The following is a 13,696-nucleotide window of genomic DNA, read 5'->3' on the forward strand; positions in this document are numbered from 1 at the left end:
TCACCACAACTGCATCAATGCTGGCTGGGTTGCTTAGCAACTGGACAGCACAGAGATCCCTGAAGAAAACCTCCTCCTCTGTATAAAACAAGCTTGTGCGATTCTTGGATTGTGATGTGCGCGTGTTGGCAATCTCCAGAAAGGATGTTTATGTTTCCAATAGCCTACAAAAGAGCGAGTCCTGTTCAGTGATAAGGAATTAAGTGAATTAAATAAAAAGATTGTTCTTGCCCTGTGTGAGCGCCCTCGTGTCTGAATGTATAAGTGGGTGCGTAGGTGCGTGCCTCCATGTGTGTGTGTTTGTTTGTTTTAAAAGATGTGGCAAAGTGAAAGAAATGCTTGAAAACGCACCGGCACACACTCACAGAATCCTAATGGTTACAAAGAGAATACATAGACAATTCAGCGCATGAACAGCCTGTCGCTAAGGAATTCACCTTAGGTGTCCCCCCTTCTCCCCCCTCTGTGGGGCATTATTTTAATTTAAACTAAGACAGATCGAAAGGGGGGGGGAAAGAACACGAGGTCCCCTCATCATATCTCTTTGGACACTCGTTCAGTGATGTATGGAGAGAAAGACCGGAGCATATTAACGTGTCCAAACGCCATTTAACGTTGGGCAGCGGAGGCAGGAGTACTTTACAAACAGCCGAGCTTTGCATCTTTGACATGTAATCCGACGTGTTGCTACATGCTTTGGCATATCAGGGGCCATCCATATTTCTCGGCATCTAATTTTTTTCACCAGAGGAGTGATATAGCCTGCTCTGACGTCTGCATCAGATATTACCCAGTGCTTTTTCAATGTGCATTTTCCCCTCAGTGACTTTGCGCTGATCTACATCATCATCAGAAGAAGCAACGGGGAAAAATAGGGAATGAAGACTTCATTTTTATTTTTTTTTTAAACCCACCTCTCCCCTTCAGCCGACCAGCGTTTCCAGCTCAAACAAATATCTGTTAACAACATCACGTTGTGGAATAGACTGGCGCCAGGGCATCGCTGGAACCATGCCTCTTCTGCAGATTTGGACTGGGAAATTTCATCCACCAATTTGATCGTCGGGAGGCTGCTGCTCAGTCATTCATGCCAGTGTTTGTTTTTTTTAAGGAGAAGAATACTTGTCATCACTTTGAAAAGTATTGTGTGCGCTATTTTTTGAGCAAGATGTCTGATCTTCTGGTGTTGGTCGAGGGGCTCTGTGACCTGCACGGATTTCCATAGCTGGGGAAAACAGCGGGGGCCAAATACCAGATTTTTAAAATCGAGAAGCCCATTAAAATGAAGACATCGCATGCGTAGATGTAGACTATTTTATTCGACATTTTTAAAAGGCAATTATTTTTTGATTGCCAGTTTTTACTTTGTGTATTTTCCGGAGGACCACTGGACTGGTTGGATTATAGAAACTATATATAAGGATTTGTGGAGATGTTGGGTCGTCAAGAAGATAAATTATGTGGAATTTTCTCTGCTCTGGCGGCTTTGTTCCTCGCATGCTTTGTTCAAAGGTAAGAAAATGGCCCTTGGGAGAAAAAAAAAACTTTCACACCAATAGACGTGATTACCAATCAGTACAAGGCGGAGATGAAGCAAATCGCATTAACGGGGTACCCAGGCCCTACTTATTAGGGGCATTGCTGCCGATATATGCTCTATTAGAGGGTGCTGTGGCGTGCGCCAGCGTGAAACACGCGCGCCCACAAGCCTATTGTAACATATAACCTTTTCACAAAAATAAAAATAGAGATACACTTCTTGGACATGGAGACTTATATCACGCCCCCATATCAAATAACTACCCTCAGTATGGAACAGCAGACTTAAGCAGATATTAGATGATAAGATCAATCAGCCGATCATCAATTGATTACGCTATGATATGCAGTTAGATTTATACTCGGCGTACAAGTAATATATTTATTCCGATAATCATCTTAATTGCCCAGTTTATTGACCGGAACCAAATCAATCAAAATCGGAAAAATCATCCCTGCAAATCTTTCTCTGTTGCTCCCCAGATGGAAGGCAGACTAGATTTTAATAAATAAGCTTGTGTCAAGGCCTTTTACTGTTTACAGACTGCATTTCTGCACAAGCCCTCACTAACATCGTTGCAACCACAATCTCCTGTTCAGTTCCGTTATTGTTTTGATGTTGAAGACGCTGATGTACATCCCTTGTGGCCTACTCCTTGTCTGCAGCAACCTCCAGTGTCAGTTATGAGATTTAAGTGCTCAGTGACCCAGGCTGCACTTTTACACATTTTGAGTCCAATATACCTGACCAGCAAACGAAAGGGACATAATCTAGTGCGTGTTTGAGGTTGTGTTATTCATATTCCCTCTCACTGATGGTCTCAGGTGTCAGATCCACAGGTCCTGTAACTGGCCAGCTTGATGAACAGCTGCACTAACTATGAGTTAACTGAGGAGTGCTTCCCTGACAGAGCAGAGGGCTGGTGCTCTCTCCTTTTTCTCCCTTTTCTTTCCCCTGCATTCAGTCTGCATCCTTACTGTTGCAAGGAAGCTCGGGAGAGCTGGTCCAGCTCAACAAAATACAAAAGCTATATAGAAGCACATTTTGAACATTTCTCATTAAACTACATGACTCAGAATGCTTTTTGCGAGTTATTTGGAGTGTGATCACGCAGTTTTTTTTCTGGAAACTTTGTTCATGCCGTTGTGGGAAAGAATAAATCTAAAACTGACTAATACTGGGCGAGATTCTTGATGAATTAGTTTGTTCATGAGATATTGTTTAAAGCATTCCAAGTCCCATCTCCCTCTGTTAAAGCCTCATCATGTAGACATAATGGTTTCTCTCCTCAAAGGCTGCTCTTGTGGCATTAATGTTGAGAACACAGGGCACACGCAGAAATACTTTTCAAACTTAATCATACAGCAGGTGTGCAGGCAAAAAAAAACGTCTGTGACAAAAATATAATAAGTCTCATTTTGTTTCATTTGTTTGAAAATGGCCCCTGTGCTTATGCTTTCTGCCCTTAGCTCATCCACCGGAAGCACCGGAATGTCTGTGGCCAAGACTACCGTGGACAAGTTGCTGAAGGGATATGACATCCGATTAAGGCCTGATTTTGGAGGTATGTGTTGTGACTACATCTGGTTTTTGGTCTCAGGCTCCCTGTTGAGGGTATTAACGGGTCAAGGCTTCGATATGCCGATTGTAGGAGCCAATATTAAGTTAAAGAAAGTTGAGATTTTATTGTAGATAAGAGCATGTTTTCTAGTAGTTTGGTCGTTATGACATTATTGTATAAGTTTCAAATTTATATTGTGTTCGGTGCTGCGCGTGCGCTTTGCATGATTCTGAAGAACTTTGGAAAAGGTAAAAACATGGATTAGCAGTGTGCTAATAGGTACACGGAAAAAAAGTTTTTTTGACCGTCAAATTCAGATGTTACCGTTACTTTAAATATGTTGTGAACCGTTGTGAAAACCAATAAAAGCTTGGATGTGTATTAGTGGAAATACCTGGATTCATCAACGAGAAATAAAACAGCGAAACCACGACATGAATATGGTGGTTTGTGAGTAGTTTAAGGAACACAAAACAGTAATATAGTGTCGAGCCGGCTGTACCAGCCTACTGCTAATAAATAAAGTGGCTTTGGAGTAAATATTGAAGTTTGCCACTACATCAATACAAAAAACCTTTGTCTGACATCCACCTGGATTACGTCACGGGTTTTCAGGAATTAGACGGGCCCATCGGGTTGATATTGCCACGGAGGACAAGACGCGGGAATATAGAAAGGCTCTCATCTGTCAGCTGCGTGAAGATGACTTGGATAAACTTGGAATTATCCCCATGTGAAAGCTGAGCGGTTAATTTGCTGTCTCCCACGCTGCACATCATCACGTTATTATTATTGACACGTCATTATTAAACGGCTATGGCGGAGTCTCAAAGCGGTGACGAGAAAACTGCAGTTACCAAAGAGGATCACAAGGCGATCGTGCGTACAGAAAAAAGCTAAAATTAAAGCAATTAACTGCAAAATCAAACCAAATAGAGCGTCTTATGGAAGATTAGAATAATATGACACATATTGGTCAGAAGGAAATGAGGAGCTACGACAAGTTGTTTCAGGCGTTCATTGAACTTAACCAGTCAGTGACATTTTGTTAGAATGAAGAAAAAAGTGAATCTGATCAAACCTTTTGGTTTGAGCCCAAAATATCTAACTTTATATTAAAAGTGGAGAGCTGGATTGCTGAAGTAAAACTATGTGAAGACTTGATAGAGACAAGTGGAAAAAACATAACTCACATGGACAGTGTTTCAAATGTGTCTGCAAAGCGAAAGAGTGGCAAATCATCCAGAAGCAGCAGTCATACAAGCTCAACAGCATCGTCGGCTACTACAATACGCCTGAAAGAGGAGGCTAACAGAGCAGCACTCATTGCAAAAGCATCATCATTAAAGGAGAAACGGGCACTTGATCTGAAAGAAGCCCAGCTGAAGGCAGATAAAGAACAACTGGAGATTGAAACAGAGCTGGCAGCTTCTGCTGCACGGCTCAAAATGTATGCAGATTATGAATCACCTCAACAACAGTGTGGTGCCATTGCAACATCGCAGGCAGTTCAACAGGATGATGCTGATGGTCAATCCAGGTATGAAACATCACCACCCAGACTGAAATACAGAGACAGAATAGTGATGTCAACTAGTCTACCTGCAACTAGACCAAAGGTACGTGATGATCAAAGACAAAGCTTTGCACCTGCAGCTGAGCCACAGCAGCAGAATACTGACACGAACGACTTGTACAGCGTGATGAAACGACAAACTCATATTACAGAGTTGCTTGTGAAAAACCAACGGTTGTCATGCTTGCCTCAAAGAGACATTCCTTTGTTCCGTGGTGATCCACTTGAATTTCGATCCTTCATAAAGGCGTTCGATCATGCTATTGACTCCAGAACTGACAACGATGCAGAGAAGTTGTATCTTTTGGAGCAGTATACAAGGGGTGAACCAAGAGATTCGGTAAAGAGTTGCCAGCATATGCCAGCAAGTCGTGGATATGATCAAGCTCTGAGACTCCTGCATGAGCTTTATGGAAAAGATGTTAAAATTGCTTCTGCTTTAATGTAAAAAAGCATTCAAGTGGCCTAAAATCAAGTCAGAAGATGGCAAAGCGCTCAGTGCTTGGTCATTGTTTCTCTTGAGCTGTCGCAACACTATGGAGGATGTTGAATACATGGATGAGCTGGACAATCCCACTAACTTGAGGGTTGTGGCATCAAAGTTGCCATACAAGCTCATGGAGAGGTGGCGAGGCCAGGCATACGAGATACAAGAGCAGCGGAGGAGCAGAGCCAAATTTGCTGATCTGGTCAAGTTTGTGGAGAAACAAGCTAAAGTCACCACAGATCCACTGTTCGGCAGTCTGCTAGAGGGAACAGTGGATGACAAGAAGGACAAAGGAAAGCTTGACATCAAGCGATGCACAGAACCAGAAGGAAGAAAAGGAAGTAGCTTTGTCACTAATGCTACTCCAGTTACAACTGAGGAAGTTACTGTGCAGAAGACAAAGGCTGAAACGACTCCCAACAGTGCCTTCAGTGAACCATGTTTATTCTGCGAAAGACATCACACACTGGAGGAGTGTCAAAAGATGAAAGGAAGTCCACATAAGGAGAAAATTGACTTTCTCAGGAAAGCAGGATTATGCTTTGGATGCTTAACTAAAGGACATGTGAGTAAAAACTGTAAAAGAAAAATGATGTTTGTGCTTTGAAGCACCCTAGTATGTTACATTTTGAAAAGCAAGAGAGTTCCAGCAAGGTAAATGTATCAGAGGCAAAGGTGCAAGATGGTGCTGTCACACACTCTGCAGCTTCAAGCATGTCAGTGGCAGCCAACGTCGAAACAAGTGCGTATACTGGGGCCGGAGACGACTGCATTCTCTCTATTGTACCAGTGCGGGTGAAATCAAAGAAAGGCAGCATGGTAGTGGAGACCTATGCTTTTATGGACCAAGGTAGCTCTGCAACATTTTGCGCTGACACACTTGCCAGACAGTTGAACCTTCAGGGCCGACGTACTGAACTGGAGCTGAAAACCACGAGCTCTAAGCATCAGGTGGAAAGCTATCTGCTCACAGATTTGGAAGTCAGCAGCATCGATGGCAACAACTTCATTGTTTTACCCAAAGTCTGTACACAGAAAAGCATCCCAGTATCAACAGAAAACATTCTAACTCAACAAGACATAGAAAAATGGCATTATATCAGCGAGGTCAGAATACCCAGTATTAACACAGATGTTGGACTTCGCATTGGGAGCAACGTGCACAAAGCATTAGAGCAACGGCATGTGATCAACAGTAGAGGCAATGGGCCATATGCTTAAAAAATGTTCTCGGGTGGACAGTCAATGGTCCACTGAGAGCTCACACAAGCACTGACACAGAGAACTGTGGATATTCACAAGCTTCAGTAAACCGCATATCAGTGGAGAATGTGGAGCAACTGTTGTTGCAGCAATACAATCAGGATTTTCCAGAACGCATGTGTGACGACAAGGTGGAAATGTCACGGGAGGATCAACAGTTCATGAGCTGCGTAAGAAACTACATACCATGCTGATGGTCATTATGTCATAGGTCTACCAAAGAAGAAGGCTGTTGTCACAATGCCCAACAGTCACAGTGTTGCAGTACAAAGAGCTCTTGCACTGAAAAGGAAATTCAAAAGGAATTCTGTCTTCCATCAAGACTACTGTGACTTCACGAAGGATATGATTAAAAAGGGTTACGCCGTCAGAGTCCCACAAAACCAGCTAAGCCGTCAGGATGGTAAATTATGGTACGTCCCACATCATGGCGTTTATCATCCTCAAAAGAAAAAGCTACGTGTGGTTTTTGACTGCGGTGCTAGTTTTAAAGGCATCTCACTGAACAATGAGCTTCTGCAGGGCCCACATCTTGCAAACTCCCTGATAGGAGTGTCAACACGCTTCAGGAAGGAGGAAGTTGCTCCTTACAGGATAAGCGATGTGTTACCAGGTAAAAGTCCCCGAAGAAGACCTCATGCGCTTCCTGTGGTGGCCTGAGGGAGATATTGAACAGGACAGGGAGGAATTTAAAATGACTGCATTTATTTGGTGCTACTTCTTCCCCAACTATGCTCCAAGAAGGAGGACACAAGACAACTGCATCAAAGCATCATCAGAGGCTGTGGATACAATCCTCAACAATTTCTACGACAAACAAAATGTAGGGAAGAGCTTTGGAGTGCCCGCAACCACGTTATTAATTAAGTATTAACTTCTTGAAATGGACATTTATGGAGAAGAGAAATGAATCTAGCGTGATAAATGCACTTTTTTTTCAAACATGTTCTAAGTAGAAGTGTTTCAGGGCTACTTTGTGAAATTGCCCCATACATATTCCCCTATAACCTTCATTTAAAAGTGTACATTTGCTCAGTGAAATGTGTGATTTGACAACTGCTGAAAACAGACAGAATGGGCAACACGTTGCATGTGTATGCTGCGGTTAGTGCAGTCAGAAGCCATTTAACCACAGTTGATGTTGAGCAGTACAAAGTGCATCTGGTGCTATTTGTGTAGAATATAACTAATTAATAGGAAACTTCAATGTAAAATAACAGGTTGAGAAATTGACCATTTTTTTCTAAAATTCATAATCATCCCAGGTGCATTCCACAGTTGATTCAAGTCGGTATTGTTGTCCTGTACGAGTTTGTCAGATACTTCAGTGCAAAGACTCTTTTTACCGACTACATTTACTGATTCTGTGTACAATTAGAAACTGCGTGCTGTTGACCGTATGTTTTAGGTTGTGCTTGGCAACGATAACTCCATCAATGACTTACTGGCCTTTAACCACTGTTTTTGAAGAACAAAACATTTTTATGTTAGTTTTTTTAAAATTTGATTCTTTCATATAAGTCTGGCCGTGTTTTTTGTCCATAACACCAGAATATTTGATCCGTGACATGATCAGTTATGTATCAATCGTGTAAGGTAAATGTTTTTCTTGTGAAAATTGATCTAGAAAAGATGTTGCTCGCTCTCCCTGACATATGTTCACATTTTACTGAAAAATGTAAAGAAACAGAGTGGAAAACTTTTCAGTTCTAAAAGAGATATTTTTTTTGAATACCGTGCACACAAAAGAACCAAATTATGGCATGACCATCCCATAATGATCTTTTCATGAACTCAGGTATTTTTAAAAAATTTAACAAAGCTCTCAGTTAAGTCTGGCGTTTCTCCATTATATTGGCTTCATTTGTCTAATTATTGTCATATTTACAGATGCAAACTAGACTGTGTTCATTAATTCCACATAATTTGCAGTAGTTTTTAAATTTGCCGCAGGCAGCATGCTTGTCGGTCCTGCCACTACAGCACACTTGATGATGATGAGATCAAGCAGTGAAAAACGTATAGCAGGTGCACCTCCTCATATAACCTTCCTCTGGTCATGTGCTCTGCCAAAAGCAGATGCTCTGATCAAGGCTTATGTGCCAAGACGCGTTAGCCTGATGTTAGCCATTGTGAAAATATGTTCTGGTTGAGCTTACGTCTTAGTTGAGTGTTTTGGGGTGCTGCCATTCCAGAGCTGTTTCATATATTCAGTTTAAGGAAATTAGCGCCAACAGGAAGAATGAAGTGTCTTTTTTCACCAAGTGTTGAAACAAGCTGTTAATGCTCAACATAAGTTTTGGACATTTCACATTCAGTTATGCATTTTGCACCAGTTTTATTAGCTGTTAATTTAGTTTTAAACTCAGTGTTTTCTAACAGATTCGCATGTTCCTTTGTCCCATTTATGTAGCTCCATAGCTCTGTAGTGGGCGCTTTTAGGAATCTATTCAATTTCTTTTCGCTGTTTCAGTTGTGGGGGCATAACTTTTATACAGACTCATTTAAAAGTGCATGAAATAGGTTTTCTGGTGCGAAGCCATGTTCATCTTGCTCCTCACCAGCAACCCTTAAATAACTCACTATCCTTACAAGTCAGTAGCGACAAAACAGCTAAAGATCACCAAGATATTCTGAAAGTTTGGTGATTTTATTGATATTGTACTTTAAAATGAAAGATTCAACTTTTTAACAAACTGCTGAAAGAAAATTTTCACAATAACTCAAAACAGTGTTTCAGGACAGAATAATTGACTTCAGTGAATAAGAGACAATACATTTCTCATTGCTGTATATTCCTGTTGTATATTTTAGTTTGAAAACAAAGTGACGCATTTGTTTAGTTGCCTTTTTACTTTAGTGAACAAATACATGGAATCTTTCTAAATTCTCAGTTTAAACAAATCATTTTCAGCTTTGGTTGTATGTATGCGAATGAGCAGATAGGATCGAGGAAAGAGTCTCTTTTGTGGTTTCAGATTAGATGAGATTAGATTGTTATCTATGTTGGTCTTGGTTGCTTAAAGATTTCTTGGTTATTGTTTAGCAGGCTGTGAACATGCAGGAGTCAGCAGAGCAAGTTTTAAAGAGTGAGAATCCCAGACAGAGAGTTGCTGTGGTTGTAGTAGCCTCAGGCCGGGGAGCGGTAGTCCATCATGTCTTGATATTTCCAACATCAGTCAGCTACTTCTGCCGTGACACAACTGCTGACCACCCGCAGCAATCCAGATTCAACACAGAGGGTTTTAATTTTGGCACAGTGCTGGACACTGACTTTATCTCCCAACAGCCTGACCTACACCCATATTTGGAATAAAATCTTGTGGTTTAAGTGGTCCAGCAGGATGGCTCCTAGAAGTGATGCCATTTGGTTTGATGTGTGGTGGCCATACAGCCAGTATATCCAAGATGAAAAGCCCACTCTGTCTTTGTTCAGACACTGCACTCTTCTCCCCACTGATCTGTGAGCCAAAATGGAATACAAGGGAAGAGCTCTCAATTGCTCGAGTGACCTAAATGACATCTTTACTATCTTTCTGGATTACTCAGGATACACTTTGGGAATTTATGGTGGGGAAAACCAATTTACAGACAAGACTGACTCAAGATTTAAAATGCATGGTTGATGTTGTCATCAGTCAAGCAGCATCTGTCTGCAGTACATCCTTGCTGTAACCATGTTGACAAAATTGATCATCTCCCTTTTACTATTAAACCATTATGAAATAAGAACGAAACCCAGTTTCTCCCAGTTTCGCTTTCTCACTCACCAGTGCCTCTTGCACAAAATGCCACTCCTGCTGATCTATTTCTAATGAAATTCTTATCGACCTAAACAAGGCAGAAAATGTGAGAATGTATTTTAAAGAAATTGTGAGCATATGTAACCATCAAGACATTATTAACATTGTGAAAATCTGACATGACTTAAAATGGAAGGGAAAAAAGATCGATTCGAGAGGATGTGTGAGAATTACTTTAATGGATGGAAAAACAGACATTGTGGCAATGTGCCCAGTTGTGGGGAATCACTAAATTTATGGACAGAACTAAATCTTTGACATCGGATAAGAAGTAACTGGGCCACAGTGTTCTTCTTAATGGAGAGCGCCATTGTCTGATGTGCTTTGGTAGTCCAGCACCCTGTGATCAGGAAGCCCAATATTAAAAGGATAAGAATTTACTCAGACGCATCTAGTTGGTGCAGAGCCAGTCAATCGTGTGCCACAAAAAGCCAACAATCTGCAAGTTTTCCAGCAGATGAAGAAATCTTCCCACTGATCAGCACCCTGCGTTTTGCACAGTGAAAGAACTTATCGGTGAAATCGCCTGCAGAGGAAAATTAATTGCTGGCCTTCTGTGTGTGGCGTACAGTTGGCCACAGTTAGCAAAGTGTTTGCGGCGGTGGACTGTCTGCTGTCTGCCTCCTGTGCACCTTTACAGTATTGTGATTGTGATTTTGATGGCGAAGCACATTTGCAAACCTGCACCAGTGGCTGAAAAGTCTTTTAGATACTGCTCTGTGCCTGAAAAAGCAAGTAAACAAGGAGTTTGACTGGAAATACACAATCATCATATTAGGCTTGAGCCCAGTGTAGGATCACCGTTGAGAACTACAGCCATCAAAAAGCCAATTTATATCAATACCCTATTGAGCTCAGGTTATTTCTGCTCATAGTAAAGAACAGTTAAATTTTTATTATGTATGGATCTTTGTCACAGGAGACTTGGAGAGTATATCTGGTTCACAGTGTTGTGAAGTATAAGAAAGACTCTTCTCTGGAAACACGTGAAAAAGTGACGGTCATCCATTCAGCCCAACAGTGGCTTGGTTGTTGCTGTATGATGCAGACTTCTTACTTACTAAGAGATGCAGCCTCCAGTGGCATCAGTTCAATACATGTGACCGTACTCAGTTACACCCCGAGTTTGTTTCTTTTAACTAACTTACAAAACGTGAAGAGAAGAGAGCCACGTGGATTGCTCCAATACACTGAGAAAGCTGCACTCAAAGCTTGGACATGTGGATTTGCAGTAACTCGTTTAGTTCAGTATGTTAGATTTTTGAGTAAAAACCATAATTGACAAACCTAGATAAGCTCTTTAGTATTTCCCATTTAAAGTCCATGTAGCTTCAGCGATTTGGATCTGATGAAAAAAAGCATCAGATCACGTTCCTTTTGGTCATCATTGTGGATGAGGGTTCGACGGTAGTCATGAGAACTTAAGTATCCTAATGTCATGCCAGATGTTAATTTCTGTTGTTGCCAAGTTCCCCAAATCCAGAAGATTCCAGTCGAGACAAACCACTTTCAGTTGAGAGAATATTCACTTAATGTACTCCCAATCCCACGACTGGTGACATATTGAAACGTTTACCACTCTGGGGGTTTGTCTAGATGGGACAATGACATAGGTGCAAACCTTGTATAATGTGTATTAGATGGTTGCCGCCTATGGGAGACCAGAATGACTGTACCTCATCTGTGAATCATGGTGGACATACATAAGAGTAATCTGGATACCTATCATCATAAATCCATATCTCTCTTGTGATCCATGTCTGGTGGCCCAGCAAAAACACAGAGGTAGGAAAACTAAATGAAATCCAGAGTTCAGCACATCAAAGTCTGACTGCTCCCCATCTTTACACAATAAGACAGACTTGCATTTAAAATTGATTAGGAAGATGTTTCCTGACCATGGAATTGTAGATTCTCTCTCAAAGTGAATTACCATCACAGCAAGTTTTGCAGTCCATTTCTTGGATGATATTACAGCAACATTCCCATATCAAATATCAAATGTGACCAACGTAAGTTAATGGAAAAAAGTGGCATATGTCTTGTGGCACGTCTCTAAAGGTTTAGCTGAACATGCAGCTCAAATGGTGATGCCTGGCTTTTAGAATAATTATTATAACCATTACCAGAAGTTTAATGCTTGTGCTACAGTTGGGTCTCACATTAGTCAGGAAATGTGTGCTATATGTGACACCATGTATGCAAACTAATAGTTGATTAATCGGAAAACCCAAGGTGTACTGTATCTTTCAGCAGGAAATGTTCGTTTGTTCATATTATCATAGTCTTGCATCTTAAGTTTTTCTTATATTGCTCCTCTCATTTAGACACGCATGAAGACATACTTGAGTGCTTGAGACCATGCACATCTCTGCCAAGCTGACTTTCTCTTCTACAAACTTGATTAGAAAGTGCATCCAGAATAACACAGGCTACCATGGAGTCTCCAAATCCTTTGAAACACATGGACTCAACATGCTTTATGATTAAGTGGTTTTCATAAAAGCGATGATCCATAAAACGTATCTGAATACATTTATAAAGTAGAGTAATGAAATACATGACCTAGCTAAATCAGTTTCATAAGAGCTCTGTTTAATTATTAACCAGTCTCTCAAAAAATGTACAAATATGCTATTACCTTGATGCAGCTATATTATTTAAGCATTTATTGTAAATTGCAGCTATATGAAGGAAAACTGCTTTCAGTCTTATTTCGTTTAGATAGTGATTAAGACAGACATGCATACTAAGTGCCTAACAATCAGATATACAGCATGTTTAGTGTAACCAATGACAAGCTTAAGTATTTAAGTTCTTTATGATAAACTGCATTCATCCTACTTGCTGTACTCAGCCATTTCTTCTTCAATTGTTTGGAAGAAAAAGAAACTTACTCAACATTACGTACTTGGCCTTTTGCCAGAATTAAGAAAATGCTGCATATGGTTCTAAACAATTTATTTGCCACAACAGCAGTGATTGTTACGTATTCCTTATTGTAAAAACATTTTTTAATTAGCATGCAGTGATGTGTTTATCAGTTTCTGAATGTGATGTTGTAAGACTGTGTGTATCACTACCAGCAGGCGTCACGGACTGTGTAATTATAGGTTTGTAGAGTCGGTCGGAAGAAGAGCAGTCTGTGGCCATTATTGATGTATACACGGGGAGGGGAATCATGTCACAAACTGTGCCACCAGTGTGCAATCTCTGCTCAAGATTAATTTCATTACATTAATAGCAATATGTTATATCAAAAAGAACAATTAAAAATCAAGTTGATGTTCTGTCTGTTGGATGAGATGCTGTAAGAGCCCAAAGCTCAGCTCTTACCTCATTCACACATTTGTCCTTCTCGGGGACATATTTCAAATGAAGCTGTCGTGAAGGGAGTTTTATGATCTCAGCCTCCACCATTAACAAAGCACGAAGAGTGGCATATCATATGCTTAAAACATACTAT

At 40.8% G+C, this 13,696-nt stretch overlaps 1 protein-coding gene across 1 annotated transcript in view; it reads left to right on the top strand.

The window, feature by feature from the left end:
* Positions 1-540: 540 nt before the first annotated feature.
* The window catches only part of gabrb4 (gamma-aminobutyric acid type A receptor subunit beta4), a 52,836-nt gene continuing 39,680 nt past the window's right edge, over positions 541-13,696 (top strand). Inside the window, exons 1-2 of the mRNA XM_072375363.1 lie at positions 541-1,512; positions 3,010-3,104. Of these exons, the coding sequence (XP_072231464.1) occupies positions 1,433-1,512; positions 3,010-3,104 (175 nt within the window). The 5' untranslated portion in view covers positions 541-1,432. The remainder of the gene's footprint in view (positions 1,513-3,009; positions 3,105-13,696) is intronic.

The sequence above is a fragment of the Leuresthes tenuis genome, unplaced genomic scaffold (genome assembly GCF_036924035.1).
Source record: "Leuresthes tenuis unplaced genomic scaffold, fLeuTen1.0.hap1 SCAF_21, whole genome shotgun sequence".
NCBI classification, from domain to species: domain Eukaryota; kingdom Metazoa; phylum Chordata; class Actinopteri; order Atheriniformes; family Atherinopsidae; genus Leuresthes; species Leuresthes tenuis.